The sequence below is a fragment of the Acipenser ruthenus genome, unplaced genomic scaffold (assembly GCF_902713425.1).
Source record: "Acipenser ruthenus unplaced genomic scaffold, fAciRut3.2 maternal haplotype, whole genome shotgun sequence".
Classification (NCBI taxonomy): domain Eukaryota; kingdom Metazoa; phylum Chordata; class Actinopteri; order Acipenseriformes; family Acipenseridae; genus Acipenser; species Acipenser ruthenus.
Window position 1 is genome coordinate 25,001 of NW_026708422.1, and position 22,819 is coordinate 47,819.

A 22,819-nucleotide genomic window follows, 5' to 3' on the forward strand; every position below is an offset into this window, starting at 1 on the left:
AGACTTCTAGTGGAAACATTTGCCATTGAATTTACACTGAAGACGCTGAGAGAGACTTCTAGTGGAAACGTTTGCCATTGAATTTACACTGAAGACGCTGAGAGAGACTTCTAGAGGAAACGTTTGCCATTGAATTTACACTGAAGACGCTGAGAGAGACTTCTAGTGGAAACGTTTGCCATTGAATTTACACTGAAGACGCTGAGAGAGACTTCTAGAGGAAACGTTTGCCATTGAATTTACACTGAAGATGCTGAGAGAGACTTCTAGAGGAAACGTTTGCCATTGAATTTACACTGAAGACGCTGAGAAAGACTTCTAGTGGAAACGTTTGCCATTGAATTTACACTGAAGACGCTGAGAGAGACTTCTAGTGGAAACGTTTGCCATTGAATTCACACTGAAGACGCTGAGAGAGACTTCTAGTGGAAACGTTTGCCGTTGAATTTACACTGAAGACGCTGAGAGAGACTTCTAGAGGAAACGTTTGCCATTGAATTTACACTGAAGATGCTGAGAGAGACTTCTAGTGGAAACGTTTGCCATTGAATTTACACTGAAGACGCTGAGAGAGACTTCTAGTGGAAACGTTTGCCATTGAATTTACACTGAAGACGCTGAGAGAGACTTCTAGTGGAAACGTTTGCCATTGAATATACATTGAAGACGCGTGGGCTTGTGGATCTGTGGTTCTGGTACCTCTGGGATGGTGGTTGGCACCTCAGTCAGGTTTCTCTTCACGCAGCTCACTGCCAGCTTGATTTGATCACAGATGCAGAATGACGGGCACATCGCGCTGAGAGAGGGGAGGTGGCAGAGGAGCAGTACCACCGGCCACCACAGGGGGGAGCCCTGAGCCCGCGCTGAGACTGACATCTCTGGAAGACAGACACACACAGAGACACAGACAGACAGAGACACAGACAGACAGACACACACAGAGACACAGAGACAGACAGACAGACGCTGTTTGAAGTGCAAAACAAAACAATCAATTTATCTATCTATCTATCTATCTTAAGATACATTAACCATGTTTGTTTGTAAGCATCTATGTAGATGTAATTATAAATCTGCAAATTAGAGAGAGAGAGAGAGAGAGAGAGAGAGAGAGAGAGAGAGAGAGGATGGATGAGAGAGCACAGGGAAGCATTGTAAAGCACAGAGAGGTCTGGTAAAGCATAGAGAAGCATTGTAAAGCACAGAGAGGTCTGGTAAAGCATAGGGAAGCATTGTAAAGCACAGAGAGGTGTGGTAAAGCATAGGGAAGCATTGTAAAGCACAGAGAGGTCTGGTAAAGCATAGGGAAGCATTGTAAAGCACAGACAGGGCTGGTAAAGCATAGGGAAGCATTGTAAAGCACAGAGAGGTCTGGTAAAGCATAGGGAAGCATTGTAAAGCACAGAGAGGTCTGGTAAAGCATAGGGAAGCATTGTAAAGCACAGAGAGGTCTGGTAAAGCATAGGGAAGCATTGTAAAGCACAGAGAGGTCTGGTAAAGCATAGGGAAGCATTGTAAAGCACAGAGAGGTCTGGTAAAGCATAGGGAAGCATTGTAAAGCACAGAGAGGTCTGGTAAAGCATAGGGAAGCACTGTAAAGCACAGAGAGGTCTGGTAAAGCATAGGGAAGCATTGTAAAGCACAGAGTGGTCTGGTAAAGCATAGGGAAGCATTGTAAAGCACAGAGAGGTCTGGTAAAGCATAGGGAAGCATTGTGAAGCACAGAGAGGTCTGGTAAAGCATAGGGAAGCATTGTAAAGCACAGAGAGGTCTGGTAAAGCATAGGGAAGCATTGTGAAGCACAGAGAGGTCTGGTAAAGCATAGGGAAGCATTGTAAAGCACAGAGAGGTCTGGTAAAGCATAGGGAAGCATTGTAAAGCACAGAGAGGACTGGTAAAGCATAGGGAAGCATTGTAAAGCACAGAGAGGTCTGGTAAAGCATAGGGAAGCATTGTAAAGCACAGAGAGGTCTGGTGAAGCATAGGGAAGCATTGTAAAGCACAGAGAGGTCTGGTAAAGTCTTACCTGTTATGAGAGGTCGCTTCTAGCTTCTTCTGTAGCTCGCAATTAATTTCCAGGCGTCCCCGAGATGAATCAAATAAAATAAAAAAATAATAATAAAAAAAATATATATATATTTATTTTAATAAAGAAAAACTCCTTGACGCGTGCGTGCGTGCGTGCGTGCGTGTCTGTGCGTGTCACAAAGTCGGAGTGAAATAATCTCAACCGATTTATCCGGAAAGTGCGCAACGAGGCGTTGAAACGCGGGTAAGATAATCACAGCTCAGAGAAACGATTTGAAATAACTTGATAAGTCGTGCTGTTCGTTTTGTTTGTGCTCCAGCTAACACGACAGATTCAGCGGCGCTGGGTTTCACAGCGCCCCCCTCCTTCACTGCGGATGCGTGTGGAATTACACGCGAGAACCTCGAGAAAAACACGGAGGGGTTACCTTGAGTGGAAAACACAGCGATTAAAATAAACACAGTTAGATTAATTAGACAAAAGAACCGCTTCACGAATCATCATTATTATTATTATTATTATTATTATTATTATTATTATTATTATTATTTTTTTTTTTTCTGCAAGTTTTTACGATAAGTTCTGTTTATTTTCAAACTTTTTTTTTTTAAAACACAGCGGGAATTTGATATATATATATATAAAGAATTATATATATATATATATATTTTAATAAAATACGATTTCTTATCTGATCTTTGTGAAGTCACCTTTTGAATTAATTTAAATACAATTTAATTCGACGAGTTCGACAAAATTCGAATCTTTTGAAATGAAATCGAGACGTTTCGACAATAAAAATATTAAATCAGGATAGATATGACGTAATAATACGCACGACGTCACAAAACGTATATATTTCAAATATCTCTCTTTTTAAAACGTTGCTTTACCTTCGTTGTGATGAATGCTGTTCCCAAACACAGATAAACAGGTGCGATTTTATTTAAATCGTGTTTTGATACGAACCGCCTTTTTAAATATACGAGCGCGCACCAAGCAAACAAACGAAAAAACTCTCTCCAAACTAGCAAGTAAAACAGACAAAACGGCTTTTAAAAAAACAGAAACAAGACAAAAAGTTATAATCCAGCTTCCAAAAAATATCAAAGGACGCGGAGCCTCGTTTCTCTGGAGGAGGAAAAATACTGAACTCTCCCGAAGGTCCGGGAGTTTGGGGGTTAAAGGTTGACGGGTCGTTTCTGAAACAAAGACCCCGCTGTTTAAGTAGAAGGGGGGGGGGGGTGGTGTAGTTAGCGGTGTGTGAAACTGAATGACCCGTCCTGTCCTCTCCTCTCCTCTCCTCTCCCCCTCTCCTTCCTCTCTCCTCCCTCCTCTCTCCCTCTGCTTCCTCCCCTCTCCCCTCTCTCTCTCCTTTCCCATCCTCTCCTCTCTTCTCGCTCCTCTCCCCCTCTTCCCTCTCCTTTCCCCTCTCCTCCCTCTCCTCTACCCTCTCCTCTCTCTCCTCTTCTCCTCTCCTCTCCTCTCCCCCGCTCCTTCCTCTCTCCTCCTCCTCTCTCCCTCTGCTTCCTCCCCTCTCCTCTCCCCTCTCTCTCTCCTTTCCCCTCCTCTCCTCTCTTCTCGCTCCTCTCCCCCTCTTCCCTCTCCTTTCCCCTCTCCTCCCTCTCCTCTACCCTCTCCTCTCTCCCCCTCCTCCCTCTCTCCTCTTCTCCCCCCCTCCCCTCTCCTCTCCTCTCCTTTCCTCTCCTCTTTTCTTTCTCCTCTCCCCCTCTTCTCTCCTCTCCCCTCTCCTCCCTCTCCTCTCCCCTCTCCTCTCCCCTCTCCTCTCCCCCTCTCCTCCCCTCTCCTTTCCTCTCCTCCTCTTCTCCCCTCATCTCCCCTCCCCTCTCCTCCCCCCTCCTCCGTCTCCCCTCCTCTCTCTCCCCCCTCTCTCTCCCTCCTCCGTCTCCCCTCCCCTCCTCTCCTCTCTCCTCTCCTCTCAGAAATTCCCTCCCAGTCAACAGTCTCCGCTCTGTTTAAACTGCAGCCTCGTCTTAAGCAAACTCTAGTTAAACAAACAAAAAAAACTGACAACGAGCCATTCATAATGTTTAAATAGAAATACAAACCTATCAAAACGCTTCAGGATTAGTCGCTGATGTCCGTTATTTCAAAACACCTGGGTGGGGGGGGGGGGGGAGAATTTGAATTTCCGCTTTGTGCTTCAATGAATTAATTAATTAGGTTCATTATTCAAATCAACACTCGTTTTTGTCTGACGATTTGCAGCAGATTTTCAGCGATTTGGTTTCTGATGTGACAGCGCTGCGTGACGCGCCGTTTGACCACCAGAGGGCGCAGCGGCTTTTCAAAACAAGCCCAAAAACAAGCCCAAAACAAGCCCGACTCATTTCACAGGGGGGGGGGATTTATACAAATTCCATATCTGTTTTTTTATAATGACGTGCATATACATTAACACCAGCCCGATCGCCAGAACCACTCCTGCAGTTTTTAACCGCTGAAGTCACCTGTTACGAAACAAAAAACCCGCGACTCTTAAAGCGACTGCATAAAAACAAGCCCAATTCCGCTTGTTATAAGCGGACTGGGCGGTTCAATAAAGATCGACGATGAACTGAAATCCGTTCAAAATCACGTGGCGCCAAATTATGACTTTTTCATTCTTGATAGTAATTTAAGTGACGTCAAACCAACACACACGAGTTCCGAGGCTTAGCTTCTGTGAAAAGCCTTTTTTTCAGTTTACAACCCAGGGCAGCAGCGTGGAGTAGCGGTCAGGGGCTCTGGACTCTTGACCGGAGGGTCGTGGGTTCAATCCCAGGTGGGGGACACTGCTGCTGTACCCTTGAGCAAGGTACTTTACCTAGATTGCTCCAGTAAAAACCCAACTGTATAAATGGGGTCTGTGTTAGTTTACTACATTCTGAAGAGAGTTTAGTGTCATTAAAGCTGCAGACAGACACACAGACAGAGCCCCACAATCCTGTTCGGTTTGACGCTACAGTATAATATAGAATCCCTTCTTCTTGGGTTCTGTGTTAGTTTACTACATTCTGAAAAGAGTTTAGTGTCATTAAAGCTGCAGACAGACAGACAGACAGACAGACAGACACACAGACAGAGCCCCACAATCCTGTTCAGTTTGACGCTACAGTATAATATAGAATCCCTTCTTCTTGGGGTCTGTGTTAGTTTACTACATTCTGAAAAGAGTTTAGTGTCATTAAAGCTGCAGACAGACAGACAGACAGACAGACAGACAGACAGACAGACAGACAGAGCCCCACAATCCTGTTCAGTTTGACGCTACAGTATAATATAGAATCCCTTCTTCTTGGGGTCTGTGTTAGTTTACTACATTCTGAAAAGAGTTTAGTGTCATTAAAGCTGCAGACAGACAGACAGACAGACAGACAGACAGAGCCCCACAATCCTGTTCAGTTTGACGCTACAGTATAATATAGAATCCCTTCTTCTTGGGGTCTGTGTTAGTTTACTACATTCTGAAAAGAGTTTAGCGTCATTAAAGCTGCAGACAGACAGACAGACAGACAGACAGACAGAGCCCCACAATCCTGTTGGGTTTGACACTACAGTATAATATAGAATCCCTTCTTCTTGGGGTCTGTGTTAGTTTACTACATTCTGAAAAGAGTTTAGTGTCATTAAAGCTGCAGACAGACAGACAGACAGACAGACAGACAGACAGACAGACAGACAGACAGACAGACAGAGCCCCACAATCCTGTTCAGTTTGACGCTACAGTATAATATAGAATCCCTTCTTCTTGGGGTCTGTGTTAGTTTACTACATTCTGAAAAGAGTTTAGTGTCATTAAAGCTGCAGACAGACAGACAGACAGACAGACAGACAGACAGACAGAGCCCCACAATCCTGTTCGGTTTGACGCTACAGTATAATATAGAATCCCTTCTTCCAGATGTGTGTGAAATTCAGCGAGACGAGACGAGGCAAGACAATTAAAACGCAAACGCTAATTTTTTTAAAAAAAATTTAATCCTGAATTGAAGTTTTATTGAGATGCCAGCGAGCAGGAACAAAAACACAATCAGGAATGTACAAACAAATCCATAATCAATATATACATCTGAGAAGTAACAGATTCTAGAAGAAAAACAGAACACAGTCTCCCAGACAACAGAGCAGCCCTGAAGATTAAAAAATACATTGTGTCTGAAATGTGACTCACATCAGCCCTGAGAGGAACCAGCGATGCTGTTAATAAAGCTAATAAGAGGTGAGAGAATGGATTTTAAAGATGGTCAGCGCTCCTTTAAAGGGAGGGACCAGCGATACTGTTAATAAAGCTAATAAAAGGTGAGAGAATGGATTTTAAAGATGGTCAGCGCTCCTTTAAAGGGAGGGGCCAGCGATACTGTTAATAAAGCTAATAAGAGGTGAGAGAATGGATTTTAAAGATGGTCAGCGCTCCTTTAAAGGGAGGAACCAGCGATCCTGTTAATAAAGCTAATAAGAGGTGAGAGAATGGATTTTAAAGATGGTCAGCGCTCCTTTAAAGGGAGGGACCAGCGATGCTGTTAATAAAGCTAATAAGAGGTGAGAGAATGGATTTTAAAGATGGTCAGCGCTCCTCTAAAGGGAGGGACCAGCGATACTGTTAATAAAGCTAATAAGAGGTGAGAGAATGGATTTTAAAGATGGTCAGCGCTCCTTTAAAGGGAGGGACCAGCGATCCTGTTAATAAAGCTAATAAGAGGTGAGAAAATTCAATATGTTAACAAGGGAACATTATTCAGCAGCTTTCATTGGACTCTATGAAGCTGAATCAGTTCATTCTATATAGAGGGTGGAATTCAATATGTTAACAAGGGAACATTATTCAGCAGCTTTCATTGGACTCTATGAAGCTGAGGGAGTTCATTCTATATAGAGGGGGTGGAATTCAATATGTTAACAAGGGAACATTATTCAGCAGCTTTCATTGGACTCTATGAAGCTGAATCAGTTCATTCTATATAGAGGGTGATGCTGCTAAACTTTTGCCCACATCTGTACATGATGTATCGTAATAGAGGTCTGTATCGCTTGTGATACGAGACCACAGCATAAAGAACTACGGCTCCCAGCATGCCTCGCCATGGCCGCGGGTGCAGAGGCATGCTGGGAGCCGTAGTCAGAGCCAGCATGTTCATTCTACAGGGTGATGTCGTCAAAAGTTTTGCCCAGCGCATATATTTAGACCCGTATTTTGATGAAGTTTCTTCAAACATGTATAATTTCTATGCTTGATTTTTCAGTGGGATGCAGTTGAATGGACGAGAGAGAATTGTGAGCAGTCTTTATTTCTGGGGAGGGGAGGGAGAGGGGAGGGAGAGCGGGGAGGGAGGAGAAGGGGAGAGAGGGGAGGGAGGAGGAGAGGGGGGGAGAGAGGAGGGAAGGGGAAGGATAAGGAGGGGGGAGGGAGGAGAGAGGAGAGAGGAGAGAGGAGAGGGGAGAGGGGAGAGGGGAGAGGGGAGGGGGGGAGGGAGGAGGGAGGAGGAGGAGCAGGAGGGAGGGAGGGAGGAGGAGGAGAGGGGAGGGGGGGTAAAGGTTTTTCTTTATTATATTAAGCTGTTCAGAGTTTGACGAAGTTTGTACCGGGCAGTTTTACAGGAATCTGGGATAAGTTTGGACCTGAAATAAAAAAACAAAATCAATTTTATTATTCTTCTCTTAATTTTAATATAATAACCATACCATAATAATTGTTTAATATAACCATGGTGACAATCTAAAAGTAATGAGTTCAATATCATGTCACTATAATATATATATATATTTAAATATAAAACAGTAAATACAGTGCAGCGGGAGTCTGATTCCCAGCCCTGTAGATAGACTTTGGTTGAAGGAGGTTTGTAGCTGATTTTATAGTGAAGAGAGCTACAGGATATTGCTGGGAACTGTGGGATATTTAGACAGAGAGATCAGGGAGGGGAATCAGACTCCTATCGCACAGCAGTGTGATCCAGTCCAGGTTTTACTGCTACCAGCTTGATCAGCCCCCAGTGTGTCTAGCTAACAAGCTCAGGTGTGTCTTATTATTAAACTCCTAGTGAAACCAGGACTGGATCACACTGCTGTGCAGCGGGAGTCTGTGTGTCTCACCTCTGGCTCAGGAACACTTCCAGGATCGGCAGCTGATTTTTCGGGAAGTAATCCTGCTGGACACAGTGCTCCAGGGTCAGGAAGTGAGCCGGGACGGCGCGAACCGGCTTCAACTTGTCTTCACTCTGAGAGGAGAGAGGAAAGAATTAAACAGCAAACGTTTCCACTAGAAGTCTCTCTCAGCGTCTTCAGTGTAAATTCAATGGCAAACGTTTCCGCTAGAAGTCTCTCTCAGCGTCTTCAGTGTAAATTCAACGGCAAACGTTTCCACTAGAAGTCTCTCTCAGCGTCTTCAGTGTCAATTCAATGGCAAACGTTTCCACTAGAAGTCTCTCTCAGCGTCTTCAGTGTAAATTCAATGGCAAACGTTTCCACTAGAAGTCTCTCTCAGCGTCTTCAGTGTAAATTCAATGGCAAACGTTTCCACTAGAAGTCTCTCTCAGCGTCTTCAGTGTAAATTCAATGGCAAACGTTTCCACTAGAAGCCTCTCTCAGCGTCTTCAGTGTAAATTCAATGGCAAACGTTTCCGCTAGAAGTCTCTCTCAGCGTCTTCAGTGTGAATTCAATGGCAAACGTTTCCACTAGAAGTCTCTCTCAGCGTCTTCAGTGTAAATTCAATGGCAAACGTTTCCACTAGAAGCCTCTCTCAGCGTCTTCAGTGTAAATTCAATGGCAAACGTTTCCACTAGAAGTCTCTCTCAGCGTCTTCAGTGTAAATTCAATTTCCTTACCTTGAGCAGTCCCAGGTAGACCAGTAAACTGGTGATGAACACATCGGACTGGAAACACTGGGAGCTGAAGGCTTTCTTCAGTAGACCATCTGGGGGGGGGGGGGGGGGGGGGTAGATAAGAGAATGGATTTTTAAGTCAGACCCCTGTTTTTAGCCCCTCCAATCCCTAGACCCCCCCCCATCCCCTCTCCTGCCTCCCATGTTTATAAATTCTGTGACGGTTTTTTATATAAGAACTAATTATCTTTATTTATTTTTTTCTACAATAGAAAATTGAGGAGCTAAGTAATAATAATAATAATAATAATAATAATAATAATAACCTCATCCAGGGCGACTTGCAGTTCTTACTAAACATCCCAATACAAAATATCACATTTCAGATAAGAGCAGTCTAAAAACTACAGTGAATGGGTGCAGCCCTGGCTATAGGACTACAGCTCCCAGCATGCCTCTGCACCCGCGGTAGTAGTGAGGGATGCTGGGAGCTGTAGTTCTTTAACTACAATGAGCTGTGGTCTTGTTGCACAGTGACGTGGTGCAGCCCTGGCTAAGACTACAGCTCCCAGCATGCCTCTGCAACCGTGGTAGTGGTGAGGGATGCTGGGAGCTGTAGTTCTTTAACTACAATGAGCTGTGGTCTTATTGCACAGTGAATTGGTACAGCCCTGGCTAGGACTACAGCTCCCAGCATGCCTCTGCACCCACAGTAGTAGTGAGGGATGCTGGGAGCTGTAGTTCAACTACAATGAGCTGTGGTCTTGTTGCACAGTGAATGGGTGCAGCCCTGGCTATAGGACTACAGCTCCCTGCATGCCTCTGCAACCGTGGTAGTGGTGAGGGATGCTGGGAGCTGTAGTTCTTCAACTACAATGAGCTGTGGTCTTGTTGCACAGTGAATCAGTACAGCCCTGGCTATAGGACTACAGCTCCCAGCATGCCTCTGTATCAGCTGTGTGAGTCGCCTGGGATTAAAACAGGCTTCTGCCCAATACTTACATTAATAATAATAATAATAATAATAATAATAATAATAATAATAATAATAATAACTAGTAGCAAATTCCAGGGAGTTATTGTAAAATGTAAGCATTTTGATTGGTTGCCATTAACTCAATAATAACACTAATAATACTACTAATAATACTAATAATAATAATACTAATAATAATACTAATAGCCGTACCGACTGTGTCTAGCACCGCTCTTTTGACGTCTTCCTCCACCTTCAATACGGAGGCGATCTTTAAGAACGCGTCAGCAATCTTTCTCGCATCCGTAGAATCGACCTACAGAAAAGGAAAATAAAATACATTTTAATTTACCAGACCTCTCTGTGCTTTACAATGCTTCCCTATGCTTTACCAGACCTCTCTGTGCTTTACAATGCTTCCCTATGCTTTACCAGACCTCTCTGTGCTTTACAATGCTTCCCTATGCTTTACCAGACCTCTCTGTGCTTTACAATGCTTCCCTATGCTTTACCAGACCTCTCTGTGCTTTACAATGCTTCCCTATGCTTTACCAGACCTCTCTGTGCTTTACAATGCTTCCCTATGCTTTACCAGACCTCTCTGTGCTTTACAATGCTTCCCTATGCTTTACCAGACCTCTCTGTGCTTTACAATGCTTCCCTATGCTTTACCAGACCTCTCTGTGCTTTACAATGCTTCCCTATGCTTTACCAGACCTCTCTGTGCTTTACAATGCTTCCCTATGCTTTACCAGACCTCTCTGTGCTTTACAATGCTTCCCTATGCTTTACCAGACCTCTCTGTTCTTTACAATGCTTCCCTATGCTTTACCAGACCTCTCTGTGTTTTACAATGCTTCCCTATGCTTTACCAGACCTCTCTGTGCTTTACAATGCTTCCCTATGCTTTACCAGACCTCTCTGTTCTTTACAATGCTTCCCTATGCTTTACCAGACCTCTCTGTGTTTTACAATGCTTCCCTATGCTTTACCAGACCTCTCTGTGCTTTACAATGCTTCCCTATGCTTTACCAGACCTCTCTGTGCTTTGCAATGCTTCCCTATGCTTTACCAGACCTCTCTGTGCTTTACAATGCTTCCCTATGCTTTACCAGACCTCTCTGTGCTTTACAATGCTTCCCTATGCTTTACCAGACCTCTCTGTGCTTTACAATGCTTCCCTATGCTTTACCAGACCTCTCTGTGCTTTACAATGCTTCTCTATGCTTTACCACACCTCTCTGTGCTTTACAATGCTTCCCTATGCTTTACCAGACCTCTCTGTGCTTTACAATGCTTCCCTATGCTTTACCAGACCTCTCTGTGCTTTACAATGCTTCCCTGTGCTTTAGCAGACCTCCCTGTGCTTTACAATGCTTCTCTATGCTTTACCAGACCTCTCTGTGCTTTACAATGCTTCCCTATGCTTTACCAGACCTCTCTGTGCTTTACAATGCTTCCCTATGCTTTACCAGACCTCTCTGTGCTTTACAATGCTTCCCTATGCTTTACCAGACCTCTCTGTGCTTTACAATGCTTCCCTATGCTTTACCAGACCTCTCTGTGCTTTACAATGCTTCCCTATGCTTTACCAGACCTCTCTGTGCTTTACAATGCTTCCCTATGCTTTACCAGACCTCCCTGTGCTTTTACGATGGGTCAGTTTTTTGAGCCCCTCTCTTACTGGTTCTCACCTGTTGCTCGAAGAGCAGCGATCGCTTGGCTCCCAGTTTGACCAGTTTCTCTGGGGAGGGGAAAGCCAGGAAAGTGGAGACTTCAGTGGCGGCTGGGGGAGTGGGAGCAGAGACCGGAGTGGACGCTGGAGTGGAGACCGGAGTGGAGACCGGAGTGGAGACCGGAGTGGACGCTGGAGTAGAGACCCGAGTGGGGTCCTGCCAGGGGGATTTGAAAAGAACGCAACACCAGAGGTAAGCAAGGGGAAACAAAAAAAAAACAAACAACAAAACTACAACTCCCAGCATCCCTCTGCATTGGGACTTCAACAGGGGGGAAAAAAGACTACAACTCCCAGCATCCCTCTGCATTGGGACTTCAACAGGGGGGGAAAAAAGACTACAACTCCCAGCATCCCTCTGCATTGGGACTTCAACAGGGGGGGAAAAAAGACTACAACTCCCAGCATCCCTCTGCATTGGGACTTCAACAGGGGGGGAAAAAAGACTACAACTCCCAGCATCCCTCTGCATTGGGACTTCAGTAGGGGAAAAAAAGACTACAACTCCCAGTATCCCTCTGCATTGGGACTTCAGCAGGGGGGGAAAAAAGACTACAACTCCCAGTATCCCTCTGCATTGGGACTTCAGCAGGGGGGGAAAAAAGACTACAACTCCCAGCATCCCTTTGCATTGGGACTTCAACAGGGGGGGAAAAAAGACTACAACTCCCAGCATCCCTCTGCATTGGGACTTCAGCAGGGGAAAAAAAAGACTACAACTCCCAGTATCCCTCTGCATTGGGACTTCAGCAGGGGAAAAAAAAGACTACAACTCCCAGTATCCCTCTGCATTGGAACTTCAGTAGGGTGGGAAAGACTACAACTCCCAGCATCCCTTTGCATTGGGACTGATGGCAGGGGATCATGGGAGCTGTAGTCTCTCGGAGGCACGCACACACAGCCCTGCCCGCGTTCTGAGCAAAAATAAATAAAATAAATAAATAAAATGGCTCTTATTACTTTTTGAAAACGAACGACTATCCGAACGAATATTTAACTTATGGAACGAATATCCGAACAAGAAAGTCCGTTGCTCGTCCCGGCTCTGCTCTGGAGTCTGTACTGTAAGTTTTTCTGCTCTGAAGTAACGTTTAAACTGGTCAGTAAGTTGTCAGAAGCAATGGTCTGCGTATCGCTGGTTTCGCTGCACTATTAGAAGCTCTTGTGGACGCTGGTGGAGCTAAAGCTACATTATTTGGTGGCCTTTCTGTGAATTTTGGGTTTTTTTTTGCCTCTCCTCTCCCGTGAAATGTACTAAAAACTACTGTCAAAATTGTAGCCTTTCAAGACTACATTACCCAGCATCCCTTTGTATTGGTACTGATGGCAGGGGATCATGGGAGCTGTAGTCACTCGGTATGATACAGAAACACCCATGTCATCCAATACAATTACTTAAAACTACATTACCCAGCATCCCTTTGTATTGGTACTGATGGCAGAGGATCATGGGAGCTGTAGTCACTCGTATGATACGGAAAACACCCACGTCATAAAATACAAAATTACTTTTAAAAAAAATACATTTCCCAGCATCCCTTTGCGTTGGGATGAGAGCAGAGGATCGTGGGAGCTGTAGTCACTCGGTACGATACAGAAAACACCTACGTCAAATACAATTACTTAAAACTACATTACCCAGCATCCCTCAGCATTGGGACTGATGGCAGAGGATCATGGGAGCTGTAGTCACGTTTCAATTATAGATTTTTTTTTAAAAACGATGACCATTTCTAACTTTACCCTGGCAGGTGGGGCTGGCATTTTATCTCCTTCCTCCTTCTCTCCCTCCTCCTCCTCCTCCTCCTCCTCCTCCTCTTCCTCCTCCTCCTCATCATCATCATCATCGTCTCCTTCGCCCTCATCATCACTGAATAATTAAAAAAAATAATTAATCTGAAGTTCAGCTTAACTTTTTACAGTGTTTGAAATCATTGTAGGATTTCAGACTTGCAATCTCTTTAAAAAAATGTGTTTATTCATTCGGAAGACTCCCGCTGCACAGCAGTGTGATCCAGTCCTGGTTTCACTAGGAGTTTAATAATAAGACACACCTGAGCTTGTTAGCTAGACACACTGGGGGCTGATCAAGCTGGTAGCAGTAAAACCTGGACTGGATCACACTGCTGTGTGATAGGAGTCTGATTCCCAGCCCTGTAGATTGATCATGCATTTTTTGGGGTGTAGTTACCCCCTCATTACCTGAGAGATCCCAGCACGTGATCCATGTGTTGAGACCCCATCACCTCCCTCAGGATCTCGCAGCCCTCTAGCCCCAGATAATTACCTGAAACACACAGACACACAATTCAATGGCAAATGTTTCCACTAGAAGTCTCTCTCAGCGTCTTCAGTGTAAATTCAATGGCAAACGTTTCCACTAGAAGTCTCTCTCAGCGTCTTCAGTGTAAATTCAATGGCAAACGTTTCCACTAGAAGTCTCTCTCAGCGTCTTCAGTGTAAATTCAATGGCAAACGTTTCCACTAGAAGTCTCTCTCAGCGTCTTCAGTGAGATTAACCTGCAGTTCACTGTAAGAAGATGATGTTTTCTACTCTATAATATTGCACAGGATGTATTTGTCTCTCAGTACCGTTGAGGTCCAGTTTGCTCAGCTGGGTTTTGTGGCTCACGGACCGGGCGACAGCGAGGGCAGCGTCCTCCTTAATCTCCCCAAACGAGAGATTCAACTCCTACAGAGAGCGGGAGGGAGGGAGGGAGGGACAGGAGGGAAAGGAAGGAGAGAGGGGGGAGAGGGAGGGAGGGATAGAGAGAGAGGGAGGGGAGGGAGTGGAAGAGGGATAGAGAGAGAGGGAGGGGAGGGAGGGAGGGAGGGAGAGAGGGAGGGAGGGGGAGGGAGGGATAGAGAGAGAGGGAGGGGAGGGAGTGGAAGAGGGATAGAGAGAGAGGGAGGGGAAGAGAGAGAGGGATAGAGGGAGAGGGGAGGGATAGAGAGAGGGAGGGGAAGAGAGAGGGATAGAGGGAGAGGGGAGGGATAGAGGGAGGGGGAGGGGGAGGGGGAGGGAGAGAGGGGGACACAGAGGGAGGGGGAGAGAGGGAGAGAGGGAGTTAGGTAGAGGGGAGAGAGGAAGAGGGGAAGGAGAGACACAGAGGGAGGGGGAGAGACGAGGGAGGAAGAGAGGGAGTTAGGGAGAGGGGAGAGAGGAAGAGAGGAGAGAGGAAGAGGGGAGGGAGAGTAGAGAGAGGGAGGGAGGAAGAGAGAGAGGGGGGAGAGAGGGAGGGAGGGAGGGAAGAGGGAGTGGGGAGGAGAGAGGAAAAGATTAATTCAAATTCCACGGTGCTTTATTGGCACAACAACATTAGCAGTATGGGAGGAGGAGAGGAGGGGAGGAGGGGAGGAGGGGAGGAGGGGAGGAGGGGGGACGGGACGGGACGGGAGGGGAGTTAGTTTGGGGTGCTGCTCCTGTTTGAATGATTCTTGGGGTGTCCTACCTTGAGGTTGGGGAGCCCCTCTTTCAAAGCCTCCGCCATGGCAACAGCCCCCTCTGAACGCACCAGACAATCCCCGAAATTAATCACCTCCACATTGTGAAGATCCTTCAGAGCCTGAGAGAGAGGAGAGAGAGAGGATCAGGGAGAGAGGAGAGAGAGAGGAGAGAGAGAGGATCAGGGAGAGAGGAGAGGAGAGGAGAGAGAGGATCAGGGAGAGAGGAGAGGAGAGAGAGGATCAGGGAGAGAGGAGAGGAGAGGAGAGGAGAGGAGAGGATCAGGGAGAGAGGAGAGGAGAGAGAGGAGAGAGAGGATCAGGGAGGGAGGAGAGGAGAGGATAGGAGAGGAGAGAGGAGAGAAGAGGAGAGGATCAGGGAGAGAGGAGAGGAGAGAGGGGAGAGAGGAGAGGAGAGAGAGGAGAGGATCAGGGAGAGAGGAGAGGAGAGGAGAGGATCAGGGAGAGAGGAGAGGAGAGAGAGAGAAGAGAGAGAGAGAGGAGAGGAGAGAGGATCAGGGAGAGAGGAGAGGAGAGGAGAGAGGATCAGGGAGAGGAGGAGAGAGAGGGAGAGGGAGGAGAGAGCAAGAGGGAGAGGGAGGAGAGAGGGGAGAGAAGAGAGAGAAGAAGAGGAGAGAGGACAGAGAGAGAGAGATAGAGAGAAGGGGGAAAGGAGAGAGAGATAGAGAGAGGAGAAAATCTAACATTAGAGTCAGAGTTCGAGTGAGGGTTGGGGGTGGGGTCGGGGTGAAGGGTCAGGGTCTGTTCCGTACCGTTGCCATGGCGATAGCCCCTCTCTTGGTGAAGGTGTTGTCGTTGAGGTTGAGAACGCGCAGCTCTGAGTTTTCTTTCATCGCTGAAGCCAGCGCGGTGACACCAGCGTGGTTTATACCATTCTGAGGCATGTGGACCTCCTGTAGACTCGCCATTACCTGAGAGAGGAGAGAGGGGAGGGGGGAGAGAGGAGAGGAGGGGAGGAGGAGGGGGAGGGGGAGGGGGAGGGGGAGAGAGAGGGGAGGGGGAGGAGGAGAGAGAGGCGAGGGGGAGGAGAGGGGAGAGGAGAGGGGAGAGGGGAGGGGAGGAGAGAGAGGAGAGGAGAGAGAGGAAAGGAGAGAGAGGAGGAGAGGAGAGAGGAAAGGGGAGAGAGAGGGAGGGGGAGAGATAGGAAAGGGGAGAGAGAGGGAGGGGGAGAGAGAGGGAGGGAGAGGGAGGTTAATAGTCTGCTCTGTGTGTGTGTGTCTCAGCCTGTGTGTGCGTGTGTCTGTGTATCTGTGTGTCTCAGCTTCTGTGTGTGTCTCTGTGTGTCTCAGCCCCCCCCCTCTATCTACCTGGAAGGCCTGTGCCAGGGCACTCGCCCCCTCGTTCTCCAGCCGGTTCCTCCCTGCGATGAACACCCTCAGTTTGAGGGGCGTCCCCTGAGCGCTGGAGAGGGAGTGACCCCGAATCAGAGCGGAGGCCAGAATCTGAGAGAGATACAGAGAGAGAGAGAGAGAGAGAGAGAGAGAGAGAGAGATACAGAGTGAGATACAGAGAGAGATCAATACAACACAAACGATACAGACCTCTATTATGACGCATCGCGATTCATCAATACACAGTGAATCGGCCCAGCCCTGGCTGTGACTACAGCTCCCAGCATGCCTCCTCACCCGCGACAGTGGTGAGGGATGCTGGGAGCTGTAGTTCTTTAGCTCCAATTAGATATAGCTTGGTCTTGATACAGTGACTTGGTACAGCCCTACCAGAACTACAGCTCCCAGCATGCCTGCTCACCCGCGACAGTGGTGAGGGATGCTGGGAGCTGTAGTTCTTTTTTTTATTTAACTCCAATGCACTGTAGGTCTCACCTTGCCCCCCCCGATCCCCATGCCGCAGTTGTTGAGCCGCAGTTCCCTCAGAGAGAAGCAGGAGGCGCTCTGGAGCAGAGTTTCGATCCCTCGCACCCCGTCCGGACCGAAGGCGTTGTCACTGAGATCCAAGTGAGTGAGGCAGGCTCCAGCCATGATGACAGCCTGACCCAGAGATATCTGAGAGGGGGAGGGAGAGGGGGAGGGGGAGAGAGGAGAGAGAGGAGGGGGGGAGGTGAGGAGAAAGAGAGAGGGGGGGAGGAGAGAGAGAGAAAGAGGAGAAAGAGAGGGAGAGAGAGGGAGGGAGAGGGAGGAGAAAGAGAGACAGACAGAGGGGGAGGGAGGGAGGGAGGGAGGGAGGGGGAGGAGAGAGAAAAAGGGAGGGAGGGAGGAGGAGGAGGGAGAGAGAGGAGAGAGAAAGAAAGAGGGAGAGGAGAAAGGAGGTAGAGAGGGGAAGAGAGACAGAGGGGAGGAAGAGAGAGACAGAGAAAGGTGGGAGGAATGGAGAAAGGAGGGAGGAGGGAGAGGAGAAGCGAGGGAGAGACTTTTACTACCAGCTTGATCAGCCCCCAGTGTGTCTAGCTAACAAGCTCAGGTGTGTCTTATTATTAAACTCCTAGTGAAACCAGGACTGGATCGCACTGCTGTGCAGCGGGAGTCTGATTCCCAGCCCTGTAGATAGACTTTGGTTGAAGGAGGTTTGTAGCTGATTTTATAGTGAAGAGAGCTACAGGATATTGCTGGGAACTGTGGGATATTTAGATAGAGAGATCAGGGAGGGGAATCAGACTCCTATCCCACAGAAACTGGGTAGCCCCCCCCCCCACCTCCCACCTCCCAGTAAAACGGACTGGGAGCTCACCAGTGCAGACGGGATCTCAGAGCGCAGGCGACCAGTAAACATGTCACTCCAGTGGCACCTCTGGAAAAACAAGGGGATGAAAAAGAAAAGAGAAAAATCGTCATTTAGTGGATGTTTCTCTCCCAGAGCGACTTCCAGAGACTAGGGGGGTGAACTCTGCATCATCAACAACTGCTGCTGCTGCTGCAGAGTCACTTCCAATAGGAGCTCGTTTGTTTGACGTCTCATCCGAAGGACGGAGCACAAGGAGGTGAAGCGACTCGCTCAGGGTCACACACACACACGCGCACACACACACACCAAAGGAAGTCAGTGGCTGAGCCGGGATTTGAACCTCCTGGTATCGAACCCCTTTCTCTAACCACTCGGAGCAGCGAGCCTCCTTGATATAAATTATATTAGACCACAGCATAAAGAACTACAGCTCCCAGCATGCCTCACCATGGCCGCGGGTGCAGAGGCATGCTGGGAGCCGTAGTCCTAGCCAGCAAGCTCGTTTTATATAGAGGGTGATGCTGCTAAACTTTTGCCCGCAGCTGTACATGATGTATCGTAATAGAGGTCTGTATCGCTTGTGATACGAGACCGCAGCATAAAGAACTACAGCTCCCAGCATGCCTCACCATTGCCGCGGCTGCAGAGGCATGCTGGGAGCCGTAGTCCTGGCTGTGTCAAGTCTCACCTGCAGGTCTCTCTTGCTCTCCAGCGCTCTGGCGATGGCCTCAGCCGCCTGGACTCCAATCGTGTTTCCTTCGAGTCTCAGAGCCTGCAGCCCCTCAAAGCCCTCGATCTCCTGAACCAGCTCCCTCGCTGAGGGAGGGAGGGAGAGAGAAGGGAGGGAGGGAAGGAGAGAGGGGAGAGAGGGAGGGGGGAGGGGAGAGAGGGAGGGAGAGGAAGAGAGAGGGAGGCTGAGTCACTACTAGAGACAGCAGGGCTGGGAATCAGACTCCCGCTGCACAGCAGTGTGATCCAGTCCTGGTTTCACTAGGAGTTTAATAATCAGACACACCTGAGCTTGTTAGCTAGACACACTGGGGGCTGATCAAGCTGGTAGCAGTAAAACCTGGACTGGATCACACTGCTGTGCGATAGGAGTCTGATTCAGTGTACCAAAAAAATCAACAAACAAATGAATGAACAAATATCTCTCCCCCCCCCCCCCCCTTCCCTCTCCTCTCCTCTCCTCCCCTCTCCTCACCAGCCTCTGCATCGTCCAGTTTTAGCGCCCTTCCTTTATAGCTGAGCTCCCCACTGCAGCCCACTTGAGTTCTGGACAGAGAATCAGTCAACCGGGCAATATCTTCAGAATCCATCGAGACAGTCTGGAAAAAAAAAGTGATATTGAAACTAAACTGAGTCCAGCAGACCAGCTCTAGTTTGGGGCTCTAGTGCCTTCATCAGCGTGATTGAAACTAAACTGAGTCCAGCAGACCAGCTCTAGTTTGGGGCTCTCGTGCCTTCATCAGCGTGATTGAAACTAAACTGAGTCCAGCAGACCGGCTCTAGTTTGGGGCTCTAGTGCCTTCATCAGCGTGATTGAAACTAAACTGAGTCCAGCAGACCGGCTCTAGTGTGGGGCTCTAGTGCCTTCATCAGCGTGATTGAAACTAAACTGAGTCCAGCAGACCAGCTCTAGTTTGGGGCTCTAGTGCCTTCATCAGCGTGATTGAAACTAAACTGAGTCCAGCAGACCAGCTCTAGTTTGGGGCTCTCGTGCCTTCATCAGCGTGATTGAAACTAAACTGAGTCCAGCAGACCGGCTCTAGTTTGGGGCTCTCGTGCCTTCATCAGCGTGATTGAAACTAAACTGACTCCAGCAGACCAGCTCTAGTTTGGGGCTCTAGTGCCTTCATCAGCGTGATTGAAACTAAACTGAGTCCAGCAGACCAGCTCTAGTGTGGGGCTCTAGTGCCTTCATCAGCGTGATTGAAACTAAACTGAGTCCAGCAGACCAGCTCTAGTTTGAGGCTCTAGTGCCTTCATCAGCGTGATTGAAACTAAACTGAGTCCAGCAGACCAGCTCTAGTTTGGGGCTCTCGTGCCTTCATCAGCGTGATTGAAACTAAACTGAGTCCAGCAGACCAGCTCTAGTTTGGGGCTCTAGTGCCTTCATCAGCGTGACTGAAACTAAACTGAGTCCAGCAGACCAGCTCTAGTTTGGGGCTCTAGTGCCTTCATCAGCGTGATTGAAACTAAACTGAGTCCAGCAGACCAGCTCTAGTTTGGGGCTCTAGTGCCTTCATCAGCGTGATTGAAACTAAACTGAGTCTAGCAGACCAGCTCTAGTTTGGGGCTCTAGTGCCTTCATCAGCGTGATTGAAACTAAACTGAGTCCAGCAGACCAGCTCTAGTTTGGGGCTCTAGTGCCTTCATCAGCGTGATTGAAACTAAACTGAGTCCAGCAGACCAGCTCTAGTTTGGGGCTCTAGTGCCTTCATCAGCGTGATTGAAACTAAACTGAGTCCAGCAGACCAGCTCTAGTTTGGGGCTCTAGTGCCTTCATCAGCGTGATTGAAACTAAACTGAGTCCAGCAGACCAGCTCTAGTTTGGGGCTCTAGTGCCTTCATCAGCGTGATTGAAACTAAACTGAGTCCAGCAGACCAGCTCTAGTTTGGGGCTCTAGTGCCTTCATCAGCGTGATTGAAACTAAACTGAGTCCAGCAGACCAGCATTTTTTTTAACTGTAATTTATTAAATAATAATTTAGTAAAACGATAAAAACAAAAGAGCCCGCGGTTTTTTTTCTCGATATTAAAAGGTGTTCTGTTGTCGTGTTAATTTTGAGGCGCGTTTAAAACTAAGAAAGTAGGGAAGTATTTTTTTAAAAAATTTAAATTTATCATATTTTCCAGTCTTTTTTTTTAATCGTTTTTACTGTAATTCGTCATATTTTTTGCCCCCCACCATTAATAAAACAGCATGGTCTTTTTGCGTGGACTATTATCGACATAAATACGAATTTGACGTGAGATACCGAAACGTGACGGCGTACCACTTTGTAACGCTGCACGGGTCGAGTTTTTTGGTCGGTCGTACCGCATCGTAACGACGTCTGTACGTCCACTTAAAAGACTAGAGTATTTACTAGAAAGATATTGAACCCTCGCAAGCGTTTAAATTTGAAATTGAAATTAAATATCGGCTATATTATCATCACAACGATTTTTGAAGACGTCGTTATAATGAAATACGAATCTCAAAAGAAAAAACACAGACTCCTACTATCGAAACCCGATATTATTATTATTATTATTATTATTATTATTATTTCCAGTAATATCTACAATTATTATACGTGATATCGTTTAAATAGATTTCGAGCGCGGAAGAATTTAAAAACGATTTTAAATTAACACGACGCGCGTCGCAACACGGCAGGAAACGACACCTTAATCCGTTATTTCAATTAAAAAATGCTGCGTTATATTTACCAGGTGAAATGGAGAAATTGTTTTTAAAATCCGTTCTTCTCAAAACCGGCCTCCCGACCCGATATTTTAGTTGTAATGGCGACAGGCTGATTTTAAAACCCGGCTTTTGCGGGCAGGGTTCGGGCGCCTCATGGGAGTTGTAGTCTTTTAGCGTCGAAGCCTCCGTTCGGGGGCGTTCTGAAACGTCGGTTAGAAGACTACAACTCCCGGGGCGCATCTCTCTAGCCAGGGTTTATGACGCGCTAAACAACGAGACGCACATCTCCCTCGCTGTGTGGTCTAAAAAATATGGAGACTATGAAACTTTTTTTTCATTTTTTTTTGTGTTGCTGCAGGGCTGGGAATGAGACTCCCGCTGCACAGCAGTGTGATCCAGTCCTGGTTTCACTAGGAGTTTAATAATCAGACACACCTGAGCTTGTTAGCTAGACACACTGGGGGCTGATCAAGCTGGTAGCAGTAAAACCTGGACTGGATCACACTGCTGTGCGATAGGAGTCTGATTCCCAGCCCTGATCTCTCTGTCTAAATATCCCACAGTTCCCAGCAATATCCTGTAGCTCTCTTCACTATAAAATCAGCTACAAACCTCCTTCAACCAAAGTCTATCTACAGGGCTGGGAATCAGACTCCCGCTGCACAGCAGTGTGATCCAGTCCTGGTTTCACTAGGAGTTTAATAATCAGACACACCTGAGCTTGTTAGCTAGACACACTGGGGGCTGATCAAGCTGGTAGCAGTAAAACCTGGACTGGATCACACTGCTGTGTGATAGGAGTCTGATTCCCCTCCCTGATCTCTCTGTCTAAATATCCCACAGTTCCCAGCAATATCCTGTAGCTCTCTTCACTATAAAATCAGCTACAAACCTCCTTCAACCAAAGTCTATCTACAGGGCTGGGAATCAGACTCCCGCTGCACAGCAGTGTGATCCAGTCCTGGTTTCACTAGGAGTTTAATAATAAGACACACCTGAGCTTGTTAGCTAGACACACTGGGGGCTGATCAAGCTGGGAGCAGTAAAACCTGGACTGGATCACACTGCTGTGCGATAGGAGTCTGATTCCCCTCCCTGATCTCTCTGTCTAAATATCCCACAGTTCCCAGCAATATCCTGTAACTCTCTTCACTATAAAATCAGCTACAAAACTCCTTCAACCAAAGTCTATCTACAGGGCTGGGAATCAGACTCCCGCTGCACAGCAGTGTGATCCAGTCCTGGTTTCACTAGGAGTTTAATAATAAGACACACCTGAGCTTGTTAGCGAGACACACTGGGGGCTGATCAAGCTGGGAGCAGTAAAACCTGGACTGGATCACACTGCTGTGCGATAGGAGTCTGATTCCCCTCCCTGATCTCTCTGTCTAAATATCCCACAGTTCCCAGCAATATCCTGTAGCTCTCTTCACTATAAAATCAGCTACAAACCTCCTTCAACCAAAGTCTATCTACAGGGCTGGGAATCAGACTCCCGCTGCACAGCAGTGTGATCCAGTCCTGGTTTCACTAGGAGTTTAATAATAAGACACACCTGAGCTTGTTAGCTAGACACACTGGGGGCTGATCAAGCTGGTAGCAGTAAAACCTGGACTGGATCACACTGCAGTGCGATAGGAATCTGATTCCCAGTCCTGATCTCTCTGTCTAAATATCCCACAGTTCCCAGCAAT

General features: G+C 47.2%; 2 protein-coding genes across 2 annotated transcripts in view; both read right to left on the reverse strand.

Moving 5' to 3' along the window:
• Nucleotides 1–3,236, reverse strand: part of LOC117432521 (chondroadherin-like protein) — a 27,003-nt gene extending 23,767 nt beyond the window's left edge. Inside the window, exons 1-2 of the mRNA XM_059021110.1 lie at nucleotides 2,027–3,236; nucleotides 700–878 (exon numbers count right to left, since the gene is read on the reverse strand). Of these exons, the coding sequence (XP_058877093.1) occupies nucleotides 700–876 (177 nt within the window). The 5' untranslated portion in view covers nucleotides 877–878; nucleotides 2,027–3,236. The remainder of the gene's footprint in view (nucleotides 1–699; nucleotides 879–2,026) is intronic.
• Nucleotides 3,237–5,991: 2,755 nt separating this feature from the next.
• Nucleotides 5,992–21,271, reverse strand: LOC131732836 (ran GTPase-activating protein 1-like). Its single transcript, XM_059021109.1, has 16 exons — nucleotides 21,149–21,271; nucleotides 18,915–19,038; nucleotides 18,399–18,526; nucleotides 17,717–17,776; nucleotides 16,855–17,034; nucleotides 16,336–16,470; nucleotides 15,781–15,939; nucleotides 15,016–15,129; nucleotides 14,156–14,255; nucleotides 13,766–13,850; nucleotides 13,307–13,433; nucleotides 11,523–11,720; nucleotides 10,042–10,144; nucleotides 8,856–8,944; nucleotides 8,124–8,248; nucleotides 5,992–7,649 (listed from the first exon to the last, which is right to left on the reverse strand). Exons 2-16 carry the CDS (start codon nucleotides 19,027–19,029, stop codon nucleotides 7,577–7,579), a joined length of 1,791 nt encoding a protein of 596 aa, XP_058877092.1. The 5' UTR covers nucleotides 19,030–19,038; nucleotides 21,149–21,271; the 3' UTR covers nucleotides 5,992–7,576.
• Between the last annotated feature and the right edge of the window lie 1,548 nt (nucleotides 21,272–22,819).